The following is a 21753-nucleotide window of genomic DNA, read 5'->3' as shown; positions in this document are numbered from 1 at the left end:
CAGCGGCCATGGCTCACGGGCCCAGCCGCTCCACGGCATGTGGGATCTTCCCAGACCAGGGCACGAACCCGTGTCCCCTGCATCGGCAGGCAGACTCTCAACCACTGCGCCACCAGGGAAGCCCTGACTGAATAATCTTTACAACTTAAGTGGGACGATAAACATTGCATTAAATTTTTTAAAATTTATTCATTTCATTTATTTTTGGCTGCACTGGGTCTTCGTTACTGCATATAGGCTTTTCTCTGGTTGTGGCAAGCAAGGGCTACTCTTCGTTGCGGTGCACAGGCTTCTCACTGCAGTGGCTTCTCTTGTTGTGGAGCACAGGCTCTAGGCGCATGGGTTTCAGTAGCTGTGGCACACGGGCTCAGTAGTTGTGGCTCGCAGGCTCTAGAGCGCAGGCTCAGTAGTTGTGGCGCACGGGTTTAGTTGCTCCGCAGCATGTGGGATCTTCCTGGACCAGGGCTCGAACTCGTGTCCCCTGCATTGGCAGGCAGATTCTTAACCACTGTGCCACCAGGGAAGCCCAACTGCATTAAATTTAGTAATAATGTCCACTAAGTATTATCTGTCCGAATATTCTAACTTAAAAGTCATCATACTTTTTCTGTAAAGAACCAGAGTAAATATTTTAGCCTTTGCAGGCCATATGGTCTCTGCCTCAATTACTGAACTCTGCTGTGATAGCTCAACAGCAGAGCTACAACACTGAATCACTTTGCTGTACACCAGGAACTAACACAACATTGTAAATCAAGTATACTTCAATATAAAAAATAAAATAAAATAAAAATCTTTTCTCCACATCCTCACCAACACTTGTTATTTTTTTTGTATTTTTGATAATAGCCATTCTGATAGATGTGAGGTGATATCTCACTGTGGTTTTGATTTGCATTTCCCTGATGAGTAGTGATGTTGAGCATCTTTTCATGTGCCTGTTGGCCAACTGCTTATCTTCCCTGGAAAAATATCTATTCAGATCCTCTGCCCATTTTTTAACTAGGTTGTTTGTTTTTTGATGTTGAATTACATGAATTTTTTGTATATTTTGGAGAATTAACCCCTTATCAGATATATCATTTGCAAATATCTTCTTCCATTCAGTAGGTGGCCTTTTTGTTTTACTGATAGTTTCCTTTGCTGTGCAAAAGCTTTTTAGTTTGATGTAGTCCCAGTTGTTTATTTTTGCTTTTGTTTTCCTTGTCTATGTAGACATATCCAAAAAAATCTACAAAGACTATGTCGAAGAGCATACAGTCTATGTTTTCTTCTAGGAGATTTATGGTTTCAGGTCTTACATTTAAGTCTTTAATCCATTTTGAATTTATTTTGTGCATGTGTGTGAGAGAGTAGTCTAGCTTGATTCTTTTGCATATAGCTATCCAGTTTTCCCAACACCACTTGTTCAAGAAGCTGTCTTCTCTCCACTGTATATTCTTGGCTGTTTCTCATAAATTAATTGCCCATATGACTGTGGGTTCATTTCTGGGCTCTCTATTCTGTTCCACTGATGTATGTATCTGTTTTTGTGCCAGTGCCATACTGTTTTGATTACTGTAGCTTTGTAGTATAGTTTTAAATCAGGGAGTGTGATCCTCCACCTTTGTTCTTCTTTCTTAAGATTGTTTTGGCTATTTGGGATCTGTTGTGTTTCCATACCAATTTTAGAATTATTTGTTCTAAACAAAATTGATGAACTTTTAGCCAGACTCATCAAGAAAAAAAGAGATGGTCTAAATTAATAAAATCAGAAATGAAAAAGAAGTTACAACAGATACCACAGAAATACAAATTATCATAAGAGATTACTATAAACAATTATATGCCAATAAGATGGACAACCTAGAAGAAATGGACAAATTCCTAGAACTGTACAGTCTTCCAAGACTGAACAATGAAGAATACAAAGTATAAACAGACAAATTACCAGTAAAAAAAAAAACTGAATCAGTAATAAGAAAAACTCCCGAAACAACAAAGTCCAGGACCAGATCATTTCACAGGTGAATTCTACCAAACATTTAAAGAAGAGTTAACACCTATCCTTCTCAAACCATTCCAAAAATATTGCAGAGGAAGGAATACTTCCTAACTCATTGTATGAGGCCAGCATCACCCTGATACCAAAACCAGACAGAAATGTCACCAAAAAAGAAAACTACAGGCTAATATCTCTGATGAACATAGATGCAAAAATCATCAACAAAATATTAGCAAACCAAATTCAAGAACACGTTAAAAGGGTCATACACCATGATCAAGTGGGATTTACCCCATGGATGCAAGGATGATTCAATATCCAGAAATCAATCAATGTAATACACCACGTTAACAAATTAAAGAAGGAAAATCATATGATCATCTCAATAGATGCAGAAAAAGCTTTTGACAAAATTCAACATCCATTTATGATTAAAAAACTCTCAACAAAGTGGGTATAGAGGGAACACACTTCAACATAATAAAGCCCACAGCTAACTAAAAGTAGAGTTACCATATGATCCTGCAATCCCACTCCTGGGCATATATCCAGACAAAACTCTAATTCAAAAAGATGCATGCACCCCAATGTTCATTACAGCACTATTTACAATAGCCAAGACATGGAACCAACCTAAATTTCCATCAACAGATGAATGAATAAAGAAGATGTGGTGTGTATATATATATATATATATATATATATATATATGTATAATGGAATATTACTCAGCCATGAAAAAGAATGAAATAATGCCATTTGTAGCTACATGGATGGATTTAGAGATTATCATACTAAGTGATGTAAGTCAGACAGAGAAAGGCAAATATTATATGATATCACTTATATGTGGAATATAAAAAAATGATACAAATGAACTTGTTTACGAAACAGGAATAGATCCACAGACATACAAAACAAACTTATGGTTACCAAAGGGGAAAGGGGGGGGAGGGATAAATTAGGAGTTTGGGAGTAACATGTACACACTACTATATACAAAACAGATAACCAACAAGGGCTTACTGTATAGCACAGAGAACTACACTCAATATTTTGTAATAACCTATGAGGGAAAAGAATCTGAAAAAGAATAGATATATATATGTATAACTGAATCACTTTGCTGTACACCTGAAACTAACACAACATTGTAAATCAACTACACTTCAATTAAAAAATAAATATAAAAAAATAAATAAAGCCACAGCTAACATCATACTCAATGGTAAAAAGCTGAAGGCATTTCCTTCTAAGATCAGGAACAAGATAAGGATGCCCACTCTTGCCACTTTTATTCAACATAATATTGGAAGTCCTAGCCCCAGCAATCAAACAAGAAAAAAAAATTAAAGGAATCAAAATTGGAAAGGAAAAAGTAAAACTCTCACTGTTTGCAGATGACATGATACTATACACAGAAAATCTAAAGATGCCACCAGAAAACTACTAGGGCTCATCGATGAATTCAGTAAAGTTGCAGGATATGAAATTAGTATACAGAAATCTGTCGCATTTCTATACACTGACATAAACTATCAGAAATAGAAATTAAGATAACAATCCCATTTACAATTGCATCAAAAAGAATAAAATACCTAGGAATAAATCTAACTAAGGAGGTAAAAGGCCTGTACTCAGAAAACTATTGATATGACACTGATGAAAGAAATTGAAGATGACACAAACAAATGGAAATATATACCATGTTCATGGATTAGAAGAATTAGTATTGTTAAAATGACCATACTACCCAAGGCAATCTACAGATTCAATACAATCCCTATCAAAATACCAATGGCATTTTTCACAGAACTAGAGCAATTATCTTGTTTGTAATTGATAATACCATTGAGTAAGAACAAATTTCAGATATTTACAATCATTAGCACTGTGAAATTCAAGCAAGAGGCTGTGTTTTGAATGTCTAAAGAAACCTGAATTATCAGAAAAGGGAAAGTGAGCTCCTCTCTGTACAGGATAGATAGCACAAAGGCAGGATACAGCATGGGTATTCTAAAACAATCACTTCAACAAATGAACAAAGAAAAGCTGTTGTATACACACTAGGTCATTCTACTGGGGAGAAACAATGTCAGACACCCTGGCTCTTACATAGCAAAGACCAGCAATCTGGCATATTAAATTTTTTTCTGGCTTCTAATATAGTCCATTCAAATTCTCCTGGTATATAAGACTTACTTGCCATTGTCACCATTTATTCATAATAAATCCATGGGGTGCTCTCTAATTTTGAGCCTCAGTTGGGTGCCTAAGGTCTGGTCTCCAAAGGTATCCTTCCTGAGAGCTGTGAAGCAAATCCATCCACCTTGGGCAAGACAGCAGCCCAATAAGACTCCCCACTCTGAACCTCTATCCTTAGAAGTCAAATGAATGATTCCATTTTCCTGATTTGGGGGAGCAATTCCATAGCCAGTCCAGGAAATAACATACCTTATCCTAACTACTCAATCATAGCAGCACCTTTCCTATTAATACTATTCAAAGCCACTTAAAAACAGGGGCTTTTCCACTGTCTTCATAATAGTAAAAGGCCCAGATCGAACTCACTTCTCTGGCGAGGCTGGTTTCTAAAGCTGCCGGGTTGCTATAATCCCATTCAGTCTTTCAATACAAACGAGCAAGTCATTATAATTCACAGGTCAAATAATAACACTGTCCTCCTTCCCTCTCTTCCTAAAGTAGAAATGCCCGACAGCATTCTATCAGACAGTGTATTGTAAAAGAGGTACAACTCTTCTCAAAGAATATTCATCAGGCTTTATGGGAGGAAAAGGGACATGAATTCTTCAAACTTAAATAGGCCTTTATGGGAGGAAACTTCAAACTTAAATAGGCCTTTATGGGAGGAAAAGGGACAAGAATTCTTCAAACCTAAATAGGTCTCTGGACAGATTCATTATAGAAAAAGACCTTCAGAAATAGTAAATAATCATAAAATTCACAGTTATGAAATATAGTTCTTGTTACCATCTAATAAAAGTACTTTCTCCAATCCCTCTCAGATAATGAACTCAGAACTATGAGTAAAACAAAGAAACTGAATAGAGAAATAGGGTAATAAAAATGCATGCTTAGGGCTTCCCTGGTGGCGCAGTGGTTGAGAGTCTGCCTGCCGATGCAGGGGACACGGGTTCATGCCCCGGTCTGGGAAGATCCCACAAGCTGCGGAGTGGCTGGGCCCGTGAGCCATGACCACTGAGCCTGAGCGTCCGGAGCCTGTGCTCCGCAACGGGGGAGGCCACAACAGTGAGAGGCCCGCGTACCGCAAAAAAAACAAAAAAAAGCATGCTTAGTTATACAAATATTGATTTTTCGAAAAACAACTGTGATTTAAAAATAGCTGGCCATCTCTGTGGCTCAGAATATTTCACTAATGCCTTTTCAAGCCACTCAGCTACAGTCTGTAGCCACTGGAGACAGCTTTCAAATGAGACCTCAATTCCACGTGCCCAGACATGTAAAAGCAAAAAGATCTGACTGTGAACACAATTCCTAAAGCTGAGGATCATCATTAGTTCCTCATTCTCCCTCTTCCCTCACAACCACCAGTCCTCAGTGCCTGTCCTTCCTGTCCATCCCCTTCTGTCCAGTCCTCCTGCCATCATGCAGCTCACTCCCTCCTCACTTTGCACCTATCCCGGGACGGAAGCCCTTAATTGGTCTCCCTGCCCCCTTTCCCCCACCACCTGTGATCCATCCTGCACACCACCACCAAATTAATCTGATTGCCATTTTCCTCCTCAGAACCTCCAACGGCCTGGTTCTGCTCACTGTGCGTAAACTCCTTAACTTGGTGGAAAACGCCTTGCCCAGTCTGTTCCCCACTGTCTATCCAGGTCTCATTTCTCACTACTATCCAAAAAGGATTTTCACTCTGCTCTGGGCAACATGGATAGTCTGTAATTCCCCAAACAAGCTCTATTTAAAACTTCAAAATCCAGCAGTGGAGTGGGGGTTGGAAATAGAAGCCAAGTCATTTGCTCCAGACACAGCTGGGGAGCATAGAATCTGGATTTCAATCCAGTTTGGCCTGTGTCCAAAGCTCTTAAACACCATCCCGTTCTCTCTCTCTCTCTGAAATGTTCCTCTCCGATCTATCTGTGGAAATCTTATCCATCCTTTAAGCCCACTTCATTCTTGAAGCTTTCCTTGTTTTTTCCTGTCTGAAGTGACTTTTCTCTCTTCCGAGCTCCTAGAGCAGTTTCTTTGCATATTTCACAAAATATCATGACAACAGAGTCCTGTGATGAATCTCTTGAGATCCAAGATATTGTCTTATGGTCTTTTTGGTCCTTTATGGCACCTAACCTAGATCCCTACACACTGATGGCACTCAGCAAAGATCTGATAAAAAATGAGCTACCGTGGGAAGCCTTACGGCACTCACCCAACCCAGCCACAATGAGAGATCCTTATTCATTTCAGGCATCGAGCTTTCCTTTCCCTGCCCTGAGTAACCTGCCATTCTCCTCTTCTAGTGTGTCAATTCTTCCTTGTTGTTGTAGGTCATTCCACCTGCCTATAAAACATTGTGCAATCTGGGAAAAGCTCTGGTGCCTGGTTACCACTGTAACATTTAGAAAGATGCAAATTGTGATGAATAGAAATCATAAAAGGAACAGGAGTGGTTTCATTCTTTGGAAACTGAAATGCAAACTGGGAAGCAAAGTTTAGGTCAAATTCTCCTTTCAGACCTTCCTACCTGTTGTCTCTGTTTTATGTTGAAAGTAACAAGGGGTGGGGCAGTGAGCAAGTAGGAGCAAATGCCAGGAAGAGGAAAGAGGAATAACTGGTCAGGCAACTACTCTTTCTCAAGAGACAAACTGCACTCTAGGAAAGGAAAATACTCCCTAGTTCACAAGAAATTATACAAGAAGCATAGGGCAGAAAAGGGAAAACAGGCCTAAACAGTAGCCTCTTGATTTTTCTTATCTTTTTTGCCTGTGAGATAGGGTTTCTACCCCTTGATGCTTCTCTCTACACTGGGTCACATGGCACTCAATGTCCAGTCCTTAGCGTGACTCAGAAAAGGCTGCAAGGACAAGATGAAAATGACACTTTTCATTTAGCACATGACTGCATCCGGGGATTCAGTAAAATTAGACAGTGAGTTTAAAACAAATACAATGAGAATGGGGAGAAGGCACTTCCACCCATTACCCACCTCCCTGCTCACCCTCTTCCTTGCTGCTCCTCACAGAAGGACAGGTCAATGTTTTGGTAGGCAATTGAGCCAAAGAGGGAGACCAAGTTCAACTCCCTATAACCCTAGGAGGAAAAGGCAGGAGTGAGGAGTGGGGTTCCCCTCTCTCTGGCAGCGTCCCGCTTCTCACCCTATAACAAATACACTTTGACTGAGATGAATTATATCAGAACTGGAAATTCCACCAACATCACTTCTTGAGAACCTACTATGTGCTGGGCTAGGAATTAAAAAAAAGAAAATAAGGGGGGAAAAAAGCATTGGCCCCTACTCTTCACTAGTTCACAGTCTAATGGAAGACGCAGAAATAATTTCCATATACTGTGGCATTATACAAGGGGTACACTCTGGGTTCTGTGGAAATAAAGAGTCTGTGAGAGCAGAACTGGGGTCAGGGCAAGTTTCCTTGAAGAAATGAGGTCAGACTAAGGGCTGATGATGGTGCAGGAATTAGCCAGGCCTAGAAGGGTGGCAAAGGCATTCCTGTAGACAGAACCATGTAAGCAAAACCCAGAGATATACAGCATCCTTCCCTCAAACCAACAAAGCCCAAATCCTCTCGTGTCTGCATAATACATACAATATTCCGGGATCAGAGGCAGAAAACAGGGGAAATGGTGAAATGTAAGTACTGAATTTTGAAGAAGTACATTAAAAATAAATCCATAGCTTTCTCTGACGAAGAAGTAAGAAGGGTAAAAAAAATAAAAATAAAAACAAAAAACCAAAAAAGAGTGGGTTTGGTTAAAGCAAACTAATCAACTTCCTAATCTCTGCAGGTGGGATCAGACTCCAGGTGGCCTTTCAATCACAGAGCAGGTGTTTACCTCTAAATCATATAAGGCAGATGGAAAGCAAGCAAAACAGCACACCTCTGGCTGTTGTGTAGACTCCTAACCACAAAACAGTTAAGTAACAGACGGTATCCTAAGCAATACAGACCCATGGAGGGTAGGGCCTTTCCTGGCCAAGTCTGCTTTCTGGGAGAATTGGGTTTGGACCCCACACCCAGCTCCATCTATGTCTATAAAATGTTTGTCCCCAGTATGAACTCTGTACCACACTCCATCCCTTGGAGATCTGGCTATTTATTGACTTAAGTGGCATAAATATGTGAGATCTGGGCCAGAGAGGTGGAAGTAGCAGATGCCCAAAAACATCTCTGTTTTGGTCTCAGCTTTAGGCACAGTTTTTATTCCTGGACTTTTAGTTTCCTTGCTCTGTGACTTAGTTTCTTCATCTGACAATGACAACTATAAAATCTACTCCTGAATTCCTTATTTGAGGGAGATAAATTCAATAACTCCTAACATGGCTTGACCTCCCTGAGCAGCGGCCAGGTGTCTGAGACGACAGGCCCCAGGAAGCCAGAATCACCTTAATCTAGAGCAATGAACCTGAAGGAACAAGAGCAGCATTAGCGATTCAATCAATTTTTCATTCACTCAACAATGTTTATTAAGTACTGCATATGTGCACACCATAAGCAAAACCGATACTCGTGTAACTTTGTTTTCTAGTCTCTTTCCACGTCCCTTGTCTGTGACTGATGGATAAGCAAAACTGGCTAAGTTATATGCCAGTGTGAGCTCTGCTCAGGGAAGATTCCATCTCACCCCAGCCCTTCCACATGGGAAATTCAGGACAAAGCCAGTGACGAGGAAGGCAGCAGAGCACTGTGTTCAGCTCACCTGGGGACGCTGGTGAGGTAGGTCATGACATTCAGAAAGTCCTCATCTGGGATGTGTTTAAACCCCACAAACTCTGGAAAAGTGATGATGGGGGCACCATCTTTCCCTCGGCCTCCTGCAACAAAAACAGGTGGTCAAGATGTTAGCAAAATGTTTCACATCACACCTCTGCAGGTAAGGGACTTCAATTAATATCGAGATGTGCATTGGCCACCCCCTTTTCTGTCTATATTATTTCAGAGCAGAATGCGGGAAGGTTGACACTGAGCTATTTCGAACAAGTCTCTCTCCTTCATGCTTGCTCAGGGTGTTGTGAGAATTCAGTTTTTGAATCCTTTGAAGATAGTTACTGTATAAAAGATAACACTGATTTAAATATTTTTAGCATAGGTAGAATAGTAAATAATGCCAACACAAATACCTAATATTGCTCTTTATTTTTGTAGTTAGTAAATATCAAAGGTGAAAGAGCATGGTGGTTAAGAGAGCTGGCTCTAAGGAATTCCCTGGCGGTCCAGTAGTTAGGACTCTGCACTTCCACTGCAGGGGACAAAGGTTCACTCCCTGGTCAGGGAACTAAGATCCTGCATGCAGCACGGCATGGCCAAAACAAAAAACAAAAAACAGAGAGAGAGAGAGTTGGCTCTAAAATCAGACAGGCTTGTTCAAATTCTGCTTTACCACTTAATCTCTATGTGATTTTAAGCAAGACACTTAAATACAAGTTTCCTTATATATACATATGTATCTATGTCATAGGCATATTACCTGTACCTACCTCAAAAGGTACTGTGAGGATTAAGTGAGAACATATATGAAAAGCACTTTAGCAGAGTGTTTATTATTATATAAGTGCTCAATAAATGGTAACCATTATTACGGTTATTATTCTTACAAGGGAATATAAGACATCCCTGTGAGAACAAAAGTATAAAATTAATATTCAAATATTTAAGTCATTGGAGCAGAGGCCACCAGATTAAATTAAACAGATTATATTTCTCAATCTCTTTGCCCCTAGATGTACCCACATGACTATGTTCCAGCCCCATGGTTCCCAAACAGGGAACCACAGTGAACTCACAAAACCACCATGAATATTTTAAATTTGGGGGAAAAACAGCAATAATTGGCATCTGTCAGATGCCTTGCTTGCCACTAGCTTGAGGTAGTTCGGAATTTCAATATTAAACTGTGCGGTATTCTTTTGAATGGCATTGCATCTTTGGGAAGTTGGGGGTTTGGTGGCTGCTGGGATAAAAAGCAAGTGCAGGGCTTCCCTGGTGGCGCAGTGGTTAAGAATCCGCCTGCCAATGCAGGGGACACGGGTTCGAGCCCTGGTCTGGGAAGATCCCACATGCCACGGAGCAACTAAGCCTGTCCGCCACAACTACTGAGCCTGCGCTCTAAAGCCCGTGAGCCACAACTACTGAGCCCGTGTGCTACAACTACTGAAGCCTGAGCGCCTAGAGCACATGCTCCACAACAAGAGAAGCCACCGCAATGAGAAGCCTGCGCACGGCAACAAAGAGTAGCCCCCGCTCGCCACAACTATAGAAGGCCCACGCACAGCAACAAAGACCCAATGCAGCCAAAAATAAATAAATTTTAAAAAATTTTAATTAAAAAAAAACAGCAAGTGCAGTATGAAAATCAATGTGGAACAGGAAATGCAGGTGGTGATGTCTAGACTGATTCCAAGGTTTGAGATAATTGTGGTTCTCTAAGAATGAAAGTTAAATATTACTTTTTCTTTCAACTGTGTGTATTTATTTTTTCAAACAGCTACTAAGTTGTCAGGACATATAGACTTAAGTTGTTTTGACTGTTAGGTATTGCTTTTGGCCAAAAAGGGCCATGAAAAAATGACTGAGCTGCTAAGGCACGGAGGACTAAGAAAGTTGGAGCGCTTGTGCACTAGGCAGAGGGACATGAGCTGAAGTGCTGGGAGCACCTTCCAGGCTATGCCCGTGGAGGGAGGCTACTTTCAGTGGAACACGGCTCCCAAGTGAAGTTAACTACAAATGACCACACGTATTCCACGTATCTAACGAAAGAGGCATCAGTGCAGGGTGTGGTTTAATGAGGACTGCATGATTACTGAGGGTGTGAGATCAATGAAGAAATTATGGAAAAGGGAGACTCAGAGAAGCAAAGGCAGGCAGCTATCCTAAGGAGAGAGGGTCCTGGCCCACAACCTCGAGTATCCAGGCCATGTCTCCAGTCTACCTGATGACACCGCCATTAGGATCATCCAATCCACTCTGCTGCTCTGAGTCCACACCTGGTATCTTCTGCTTATACTCTGCTGTTCCATGTAAATTTGTTTCAAGGGAGAGAATGCGCTACTGAGCAAACACGAATATTTGTATCATGTAAAGAGTAAGTCAGCATTGTGGTTTTTCTACACAAGTCTCTTATAAGTATTGTTAATGTGAGTCTTGGGCTTTCAGAGACCCATCACTGTGATATTTGTCTGGATGACCATTCATTCTTCTCCAGGAAATGCCTCTTAAATCCTGTATACTTATTTTAAATTTAAAAAAAGATACCTGCAGATTAGTTGTTTGACAAGATTGAGTTGCCTCGTTATGTTGACTGAAAACAATTTAGATCAGGATACTATCAGTTTTCAACTAATAAATATTATTCCTCTTTCTAGTTTCACAATCATAGGAAGCTTCAGAGAAATGTGAATTAAGAAAAGTTACATCTCGGGTAAGGCTAAATTTAGATGCATTGTAACACTGTACTAAATTGTACAAACAATATTTGCCGAGAGAATGGCTAAAATATTTCAAGGAACCAAAACACTGTAAAATATTCATAAGGATATGATTATACCATTTCATGATTTAACCTTTTCATTAACTATAATGAAAGGTATTCATGCCTAAATGGAGAAAGATGGGTAGTTTTCTCATATCTTGGTTAATACTGATACTGAACACCAGAGAGGCCCGAGGTTAACTGGGGACACCACGTGCTGTTGAACTTTAGTCTGTTAGTCTTAGAGACAGAAGCACCAAGGAAACAAAGCTGAGCCTCCATCCACAACGAGGCATTCAGTGCCACCTTGCGAGGAAACGTGGAAATGCAAAAGGAAGAAAGATTGTGCAAAGAAGCCCTATTCAAGGAAGGTAAAGAAAACCAGACTCCTTGGAACTAAGTATTGTACAGTGGTGACTTAATAAAATAAACATCACTCCTCCTGGTATTATTTCTACCTATACATTAAATGCTAGCTTTACTGCAGAAAACACTAGCAAGTGCTTGGGGTACATAAGACCATTCCCATAAGGATCTGAGTGTTGGCTGGCATAAAGACTTGCATCATTTAGAGGAGAATTTGGAACATTGGGAAATCCTATAGGAAGATGGTGAAGAGCAACAATGGGAGAGAGAGTGAAGTGGTTACTGCTATTTGCCTCCCAGTGTCTATTTTCCCTTTCTCTTCCCCAAAAGAACTGACTTTAGCTGGGAAAATGGGAGCACCACTCACTGGGAGGCACCTGAAATCTCAGGGCCTGGGATACTAAATAATCTGACCTATGTAATAAAGAATTGTCTCACATCTTGTTTGATTTCCAAATGTCTTACCAGAAACTCAGTATGTTAAAAAATACATTTATATATCTGATCCTAGACTCTTTGTTTTACATACAATCATAAAGTGTTTAAAAATATTTTTCCAGTTTTATTGAGATATAATTGACATACAACATTGTATTGGTCTAAGGTGTACAAAATTGATTTCAGTTATTAACATCCATCACCTCACATAGTTACAATTTTTTTTCTTGTGGTGAAAACTTTTAAGATCTACTCTCTTGGCAATTTTCAAATATACAGTATTATTAACTACAGTCACCATGCTATACATTATATCCCCAGAACTTATTTATTTTATATCTGGGAGTCTGTACCTTTTAACCACCTTTACCCATTTTCCCCACTCCACACCCACCTTTGATAACCACCAACCTGTTCTCTCCTCCTATGAGCTCAGTTTTTAGGTTCCACATCTAGGTAAGATCATAAAGTATTTGTCTTTCTCTGTCTGACATTTCCCGTAGCATAATGCCCTCAAGGTCCACCCATGCTGTCACAAATCATAAAATATTTTTAAAGTGTTTCAAAATATACTGAATTTTCCAGAAACTGCAACAACCCTATAAATTGACGGAAGATAATACTTTACCACCTTGTTCAGAACTTTGTCAACAACTGTTCACTATTTTAGAAAACTACTACAGTAAGCCCACTCAGGATGTCTGGTCACCCATACCACATCCCAGCATTTGTACCTGCTACATTCATGGTGACTCCATGTACAGGGGCAAGCACCTGACTACTTCATTATTTTTTCTAGAATAGCTGGAAATACATATTGAAATACATATTATTTTACTATTGTTTCCTTTTCTTTCTCCTTCACATTACAACTCTCCTTTCCATTTAATTTTTTAATTTTTTTAAATATATGCATAAATAAGTAGGGGGTGGCTGTTCACCCTCTGGGCACACAGCTAAACTATATTTCCCAGCTTCCTTTGCAGTTAAGTGTATCCACATGACTGAGCTGGGTTCAAGTCAATGGAATGTGGTGCGTACTCTTACTGAGCCGAGGCTTTTAAGAAGTGGTATGCTGTCTTTCCCTGTCTGCTTCCTGGATGCAGCTAATAAGAAAGACACAAAATGGATAATATCAGTAAGAGTCACAAAGTGAAAGGAGGCTTCATTCATGAACGTGAAGAAAAGTTGTCTGCTGACCATACATACATGCTGAACATACATACATGCTGAACATACATGCTGGACTGTTTTCAAGAGTAAGAACTAAATTTCTACTGTGTTCATTTGAGCCACTATACATACACTTCGGAGTCTATTTGTTATAGCTCTTTATCCCACCCTAACTAATGCAGGTTACTACAGTATCTATACATTTCATTTCAGGATGGTGAGGGGCAATACAAATTATTTGTTATAAAAAAAGAGGCATTTGGGACTTCCCTGGTGGCGCAGTGGTTAAGAATCCGCCTGCCAATGCAGGGGACACAGGTTCGATCCCTGCTCCAGGAAGATACCACATGCTGCGGAGCAACTAAGCCCGTGCGCCACAACTACTGAGCCTGTGCTCTAGAGCCCATGAGCCACAACTATTGAAGCCCACGTGCCACAACTACTGAAGCCCGCGCGGACCTAGAGCCCATGCTCCGCAACAAAAGAAGCTACCGCAATGAGAAGCCTGTGCACCGCAACAAAGAGTAGCCCCCGCTGGTCACAACTAGGGAAAGCCCACACAGCAACGAAGACCCAATGCAGCCAAAAATAAGTAAATAAATTTATTTTAAAAATTTTTTAAAAAGAGGCATTTGGTCCAATGTGACTGAGAATCATTTCTGTAGCCCGCACTTCCCAATACAATAGCCACTAGACACATGTGGCTGCTGAGCCCTTGACATGTGACCAGTCCAAACTGAGGTGTGCTGTAAGTGGGAAATACAAACTATCAACAGATTTCTAAGACTTAGTACAAAAAAGTAAAATACCTTATTAATAATTTTGAATACTGATCATATGCTGGAACAATATTTTAGCTATACCAGGTTAAGTAAAATTATTAAAATTGTTTTCCTAAAAAAAGATAAATAAATAAAAGAATCATGAGTCAGGGGGCTGGGAATTTGTTGTAACCGACATCAGCCTAACCTAAAAAACACATTATTGAAGTGTGTAAGCCTTCAGAGAATGCTTCCTCCTGCTATTATTTTAAAAGGGATTAAAATTATTGTGAAGAAAAACTAAATATGGAAATGAGTAAGGAACAATATAAACTGGCCATAGATTAACTTCTGCTAATGTTGGGTATATGTTATATATGTCCAGTAATTTTTCATTATATGTGCATATAATGATGCATTCTATAATCCCACATCTGCCTCTTTATCCTACTTATTCTTTCCTAACGTAATTAAATAATTTTGAAAACATTAAATAAATGTTTAATGCTCAAAAAATTAAATAAATAAATAAATAAAATTAATTTCCTGTGTTCCTTTTTGCCTCCTTAATATGGTTACCACAAAATTTAAAAGTACATATGTGGGGGCTTCCCTGGTGGTGCAGTGGTTGAGAGTCCGCCTGCCGATGCAGGGGACACGGGTTCGTGCCCCGGTCCGGGAAGATCCCACATGCCACGGAGCGGCTGGGCCCGTGAGCCATGGCCGCTGAGCCTGCGCGTCCGGAGCCTGTGCTCCGCAACAGGAGAGGCCACAACAGTGAGAGGCCCGCGTACCGCAAAAAAAAAAAAAAAGTACATATGTGGGTCACATTATATTTCTATTAAACAGCACTGCTCTAGACCTTCTAGCAGTGGTTCTCATTTCCCAGGTGCTAAGTTACTAGCTCCATCCCTCACTTAGCAGGTTCCAGTCTTTTTTGTTGATGGTTGTTCAGCGGTTAGCTGTGATTTTGGTGTTTTGGTTAGCTGTGATTTTGGTGTTTTCATGAGAGGAGGTGAGCTCAAGTCTGTCATCTCTGACTTAGATACCGGTTTTAACTCTGCTCACTTCCTTGGTTTGACATTCTCCATTGTTTCAGGTGAGAACTGCCCACGTGCCCCCAGGAACTCCACCTCTACCAAATCTGGGCTCCATTGTTGTGCAAATGCTGGCAGATGTCAGACTCCACAAGCCTAAGAGTACTTCATGCCTTCATTATTAATTATTTCTAAAAGGATTAAAGGTGTTGAGAGAGAGAGAGTCAGAGACAGAGAGAGAGAGACAGAAAGAGAGAGAAATTCAGGCAGTAATTCCAAGAGGGAAAATAACTATTAAAAGAAAAATAAAAGGATAATTCCTCATAATTAAAGGAAAGGCATTATGGCAGACACTGGTAAACGGCTAATTTATTCCCAACCTCCCTCTTCCCTGACCACCTTCTACTGTGGTGGCTAAAAAGCTAAACGTTTGCCTTCTCAGACTCCCTTGCTGCTAGGAATGGCTACATCACATAGTTCTGGAATGAGACATAAGCAGAAGTCTACCAAGAACTTCTAGGAAAGTTATTGCTCTCTTGGCAAAAGGAACAGAAGAAACCATCACTGCTCCTTTTCCTTCTTCCTGCTTTGGACACAGACTTGATGTCTGGAGCTGTAGTAACCATCTTGGGGTCAAGACTTTAAAAACAAGGGAAACATCAAGAGAATCACAAAGATGCCAGCCTAAATGTTGTTGAGCCACTCATCAAATACCAAGAATTTCTACCTCCAGACCTCTTGTTATATACTTTAAAAAACAAACAGACATGCCCTATAGGCTAAGTTCTCTTGTAGCCAGATACTATGCTAAGCACTATCCTTAAAACAACCCACTTTACAGATGAGAAACCCTGTTCAGAGCAACCTACTAATTGTGTTGAAATATGAACCTAGATGGTCTGAGTCCAAAGCCTAGAGTGTTTGCATCACACTAACCTGATTATATTCTCTTGTTTCCTAGCTAAGCCATGAACTTAGAAATATCCCAAGTTCATTGGGAACATGCAAGTTGTCTTCCAAGGTCAGAGCCACCAGATACCCTAGCCCTGGTCACTATCCAATTCCTGCTGATGGCCCTGCTCACTGGCCTCGCCATCCAGAGGCTTCAAACCATCTGGCCACAAATCTGGGTCAGGCATCATGCAATGAGCCCTGTTCTTCCACCAGCCAGGGGAGCACACTCACAAAACACAGCAGGCCAGGCACCTGGGGCTTCACTGAGAAAAAGGTTCCATCCTCTCTTTCCCAGCATGCCTGGCTGATGGGGCCTCTGGCTCTCTCCAGATCTCAGTGGAATCTATAGAAAAGTCTGCAGCTGGAACATCTTCACCCTGCTTGTCTGAATCAGGACAAGGAAAACGGCTGTGACTCAGAGCAGATGCCACAGCTGGACTGCCACAGCCATGGGAAAAGACCTAATTGCAGAGATTTCTGTTTTACAACTACAGCTATACAGGCCCCCACGATAGCCTTGCTGCTGACATTTGCTGCCTCTGCTAGGTAAAGAGGGACAGTTAAAGATGCAAAGCAGGACCGCTGATTCCAAAAAAGTGCTGACTCGGAGAACCCCATGGCTGCTGACAATATTCCTGACTTGTAGTGTTGCAAATGCTATCACAGCTAATCCATGCTTCTCTCTCATAAGAAGGTCAAACTTGAGGCAACAAGCTGACAAAAGAAGCTCAGGAATGAAAGGACTGTCTTTGCCACAAACTGCCTTTCCTAAAGCAGAGGTGTCCTCTTGGTCCAGTGTGAGTTTTCAGTTCTATGTTCTGCATTAAACAGTGACAATTACCTCTATTCCTGACTTAACTGTGGCATTATACACTATATTCACTGTACGGTTTTGGTCCCTTATAAAAACGCTGTCATACTGAAAATTATTTTTCAGTTACATACTTTAAAACACAAATTGTGTTGAAATATGAACCTAGATGGTTCATAAAATAACATTTTTATGGATTAAAATAAACATTTTTATGGATTGAAATATATCAGGAAAAAAGAGCAAACATTTAGTTGGCAGTTGCAATACTAAGCACTTTTCACACATTATGTCTTTAATGCTCAAAATTATGATGATCCCATTCATTACACAAGTGAGGAGAGTGAAGCTTAGACAAGTAAATTACCCAACATGATACAGTCAATAGCAGAACCTAAACCCGTATCTAGGGCTGTCTGGCACCAGTTTATGATTTTCACTATATTGCCTCTAAGAAATAAGCATAGAAAGAAATGCCTCAATATTACTCAAAGAGATAACTTTGGCTATTTAAATGTATCAATCAGTCAATGGACTTCTCCCCCAGATGAGTCATTGTGCAATCTTATATGCCAGAATCACGTCCCGAGTTGAGGCATTAGAGTTTTGGTGTAAGACTATAGGAATCCACCCAACCCACCCCATTATCCATTCGAGACCTTAATGCATGCTGGCCTTGGGCCTTCTGTGACATAGGGCCATAGCAGCAGTTGCCAGAAACCCAGAGACAGTTTCCCATGCTGCCTTTTGTTGTGCCCTATCCTAGGTTCACTGTGGGAAGCTATGACTCTTCACCTGCAGGAGGCTGGCTAGGCACTCCCACCAGGGTCAAGACAGTGGTGCCTAGACTGGGGATGTGGGGAGCCTCACAGGACAAAGCAGGAGGACTTGGATAATTTCAACCTCAGCATGTATTATGCTTCGGCCTCTGTTCTAAGCATTAGCAATGCAGGCAGAAATTTTTAAAATGAGAACCCTGTACTTTACGGAGCTTTTAAAAAAAAAATTAGATCCATAAGAGCTAAGAGTAAAAGACAAATCTCTCAGAGAACAAATAACCTCAGCACTATTCATGAGCCCTTAAAACCAAGACTCTCTTAAGGTTGGATCTTGGTAGAACATCCAACAAGAATATTGGAAGAACATCATGGTGACAGCTAATGTCAATAGTTATTTCTTTTTTTTTTTGCGGTACGCGGACCTCTCATTGTTGTGGCCTCTCCTGTTGCGGAGCACAGGCTCCGGACGCGCAGGCTCAGCGGCCATGGCTCACGGGCCCAGCCGCTCCGCGGCACATGGGATCTTCCTGGACGGGGGCACGAACCCGTGTCCCCTGCAACGGCAGGCGGACTCTCAACCACTGCGCCACCGGGGAAGCCCAGGAGTTATTTCTTTTTCCTTCCTCAAAATCTTTTCAGCTCTGTTCTTTACAACCTCAACGAAATGTACTCCCTTGGGAAAGATCAAATTTCACCCAACAGCAAATGAAGTAACATCTATGAGATGCCACCCTCCTCCCGCTCAATATTCCTCAGTTCATTCTAGTCCTGGGTGAGGCTTAAGGGATGACTGAGACTTGAGCATAATGTTAATCAAGTTCAAGAGGCTGGGCCCTCCCAGCAAGACCTCCCAACAAAATCTAGAAATGCAAATGAATTTGCCCCTTACCTGAAAGAATGGCAAATTGTCTGTGAAGTTGTTCAATTATATCCACTGCCACCAAGGGCCTGATTTCCTGCTGCATAATTTCATCTGTACAAATGAAACACAAATTAGGTTAAATCCTTGCAAATTATAAAGAGAATTTAAAGGAAGAAAGGGAAGTTCCACTACTAGGGAAGTCTGGAATTTACCAAGATATGGTTATGGGCACATTATTCTCTTGAGAACTCAATTCCTGAAGCAGCGATGGATCTGGGTTTTGTGTGGTTTGACACTTATACACATGAGCACGGGACATTTCTAGTGCCTCTCCCAAGGTTCTGGGAGGGGTCAGTGCAAGGAAGAGGCCCTGAAGCTTAAGCTTCAGTAGCTTCACAGTAAACCTGCTAGGATGGTCTCATTACCAAGGGAAGTGCTTAGAGATCTGCCCATTCCTTTGGGTCTGCAGAAGGACATTTTAAACACAAACAATGTAAGTTACCAGAGTTTGTCTCAGACTGGGTCAGAAAATCAATCTGGGACTTATGAAGGTTCTTTTGTTTTTATTCCTTCCCTCACTTTCTTCCTTTTTGTCTTTCTCTTAGTCACCTCCATTCCTTTTTTTTCCCCTTCCAGAATACTTCAAGGAGCCTCTTCCCACTGCCAAACATGTTTAACGAAGCACACTCCATTTTGCTAAATAAAGATGCTCCTTACTAAATAAAAGGTTACAGGTTCCCAAAGCAAAAGTTCAAACCTTTCAAGCACAAACCTGCAAATGTCCTCTAACCACAACGGGTGATTTATAAGCACTAAGATTTGCATTCTATCCATTTGGGGAAAGGGTACTAAAGAGGGGGGGGAGAAGACTGAGTGGCATCTCTTAGCCTGGTCTGGGAAGGGGAAGGAATTTTCATGCTCCCTCTGCCTACAATATTATTATCCTCATTTAACTATTTGCCAGGGAACCTCAAAAAATGAACTAGTTCTTGTTTCTACAGCAGTTAAACATCAGGTTAGATTAAGGTACAAACCAAATAGCCTTGTAACGCTGATGCAAAACAGGTATCACCTATTGTTTTGGCATGCAGCCAGGTTAATGTGATATTCTAATATTGATCAATCAGAAAGTGATATTTGGGAAGCTCCTCCCAGAGCCTTGGTTTCCACTTCTCAGCTTTGGTGTAAAGGTTGCAGGAGACGATGCATATGGTGATGTACATAGTAGGTGCTAAGTAAACGCTAGTTACATTCATCACTCTGGAAAGACCTTGCCTATATTTGCTTTCTGAAAGTCTCCTAAGGGGTGGGGCAAGTGCCGCTCAAACCCCAAGACACTTTCCAGTGAATTCTACCACTTTTTCTGGAGGAAAGGACTTTCCACTGTGAATTCACTACAAATTCAAAGACCCCTGTATCACTGCTACAGGTGTTGCCTCTTACAACCTGCCTGTATACAATGACGACACTGTAGTTATATTTTACGAAAAAAGAAGGGCCTTCTCTGTTAGATACACAAAGTAAAGTCCCTAACAGTAAAAAGATATGAAGTCTGAGATCTGCTTAAAAATATTCCAGAATCCCCTTCTGCCAAAAACATACAGGGAGCAGGAAATAGCGGGCGGGGGTTGGGGGAGATGAAACCAGATTGACAAAAATGCGGATAATTGTTGAAACTGGTTGATGGGCCCTTGGCAGTTCATTATAAAATTCTTTCGCATATGTTTCAAATTTTCCATAATAAAATTTAAATTACAAATGGACAAGAAAATAGAAAGCTTAAGCAGAAACAGGAGTTATGTAACTGAAGAGTTTTTCAGAACACAATCTCCCAGTGGTCTGGGAAAGTGGCATACTCAAAAATACAGCTGGTTTATTATTTTTCCATACCTGAGGGAGTCTATTTAAGGGACAATGACCCCAAAGAAAAACCAATATGATAAGATGCAATTTATTGTTATTGTACCTCAATATTTGAGATGTGCTTTAAAGTAAACATTTTAAATTAAAGAGGTAAGATCTGAAAGAAACAACAGAAGTTAGTTAAGCTAACCATCCCCCCACCCCCCACCCCCGGTTCCCATCTAATTTTTTAAATGAAGAAACGGAGAGATTGTGACCTTGCCTGTGGTCACACAATAATTTAAGTGTGGAGCCTGGGTCAGCCCTGGATCACTTGACTCTAAGAGGGCAAACGTGATGGAGTTTCTAGACCCTTGGCCTTGAGGAGCATTGGCTTCTACCACCCGAGACGTTGACTAGTGTCTCTCATCTTGGGAATCTGTGGAGGATTGTCCAACCTTCCAACAGAGACATTTTCACCTGCCTCCTGTGGTTACCAAAGGAACAGGACTAAAATCTACAATTTGTTTTTCCAAGAATAGAAATGAGCTGGTTTGCCTTTGGCCCAGATTTTGCTGAGACAGCCTGGCCCCCAGCCAGGGAGTGACATGGTTATCCTTGAAGACTTCCCAGTGAAGGAACCTCATGACCCAACCTGGCCAGCTGCAACAGAGCATGAGGGTTTCTCAGACTCGCACTGACTCAGTGCACGGAGATAACCTCAGACACACCCAGCTTTTAGTGATGCCTGACACCTGTAGGCCATGCGCAGTTCAGCCTCAGTTATGCTCTGTACCAGAGGAAACACACAGACCAGCCCTTGCTGCTGGCAGACCCTGCTACCCACTCCTGTAGAGATGGGGTAGGGAAGGGAGTGTAGGAGCTCTCTGGTCTAAAGGACCACCTCTCCCTGCAGTGGGAAGGAAGCTGCCTCAGCCCTACATGCCAAGAGCTGTTTCTGCCAATTTCTAGCTGGGCAACCACAGCAAGAACATGCTGAGCCTTAGCATCCACACGTGTAAAATGGCTTTTCCTCCTCCAGGAACAGTTGGGCATGGC

General features: G+C 41.2%; 1 protein-coding gene across 1 annotated transcript in view; it reads right to left on the bottom strand.

The window, feature by feature from the left end:
- MCF2L2 (MCF.2 cell line derived transforming sequence-like 2) overlaps positions 1 to 18961 on the bottom strand; it is a 194542-nt gene extending 175581 nt beyond the window's left edge. Inside the window, exons 1-2 of the mRNA XM_029214819.1 lie at positions 18880 to 18961; positions 8903 to 9017 (exon numbers count right to left, since the gene is read on the bottom strand). Of these exons, the coding sequence (XP_029070652.1) occupies positions 8903 to 9017; positions 18880 to 18955 (191 nt within the window). The 5' untranslated portion in view covers positions 18956 to 18961. The remainder of the gene's footprint in view (positions 1 to 8902; positions 9018 to 18879) is intronic.
- Between the last annotated feature and the right edge of the window lie 2792 nt (positions 18962 to 21753).

The sequence above is a fragment of the Monodon monoceros genome, unplaced genomic scaffold, assembly GCF_005190385.1.
Source record: "Monodon monoceros isolate NGI ecotype Baffin Bay Population unplaced genomic scaffold, NGI_Narwhal_1 Super_Scaffold_11, whole genome shotgun sequence".
NCBI lineage: Eukaryota > Metazoa > Chordata > Mammalia > Artiodactyla > Monodontidae > Monodon > Monodon monoceros.
The sequence above is the reverse complement of the archived record's forward strand: the minus strand, read 5'-3'. Positions and strand labels throughout refer to the sequence as shown.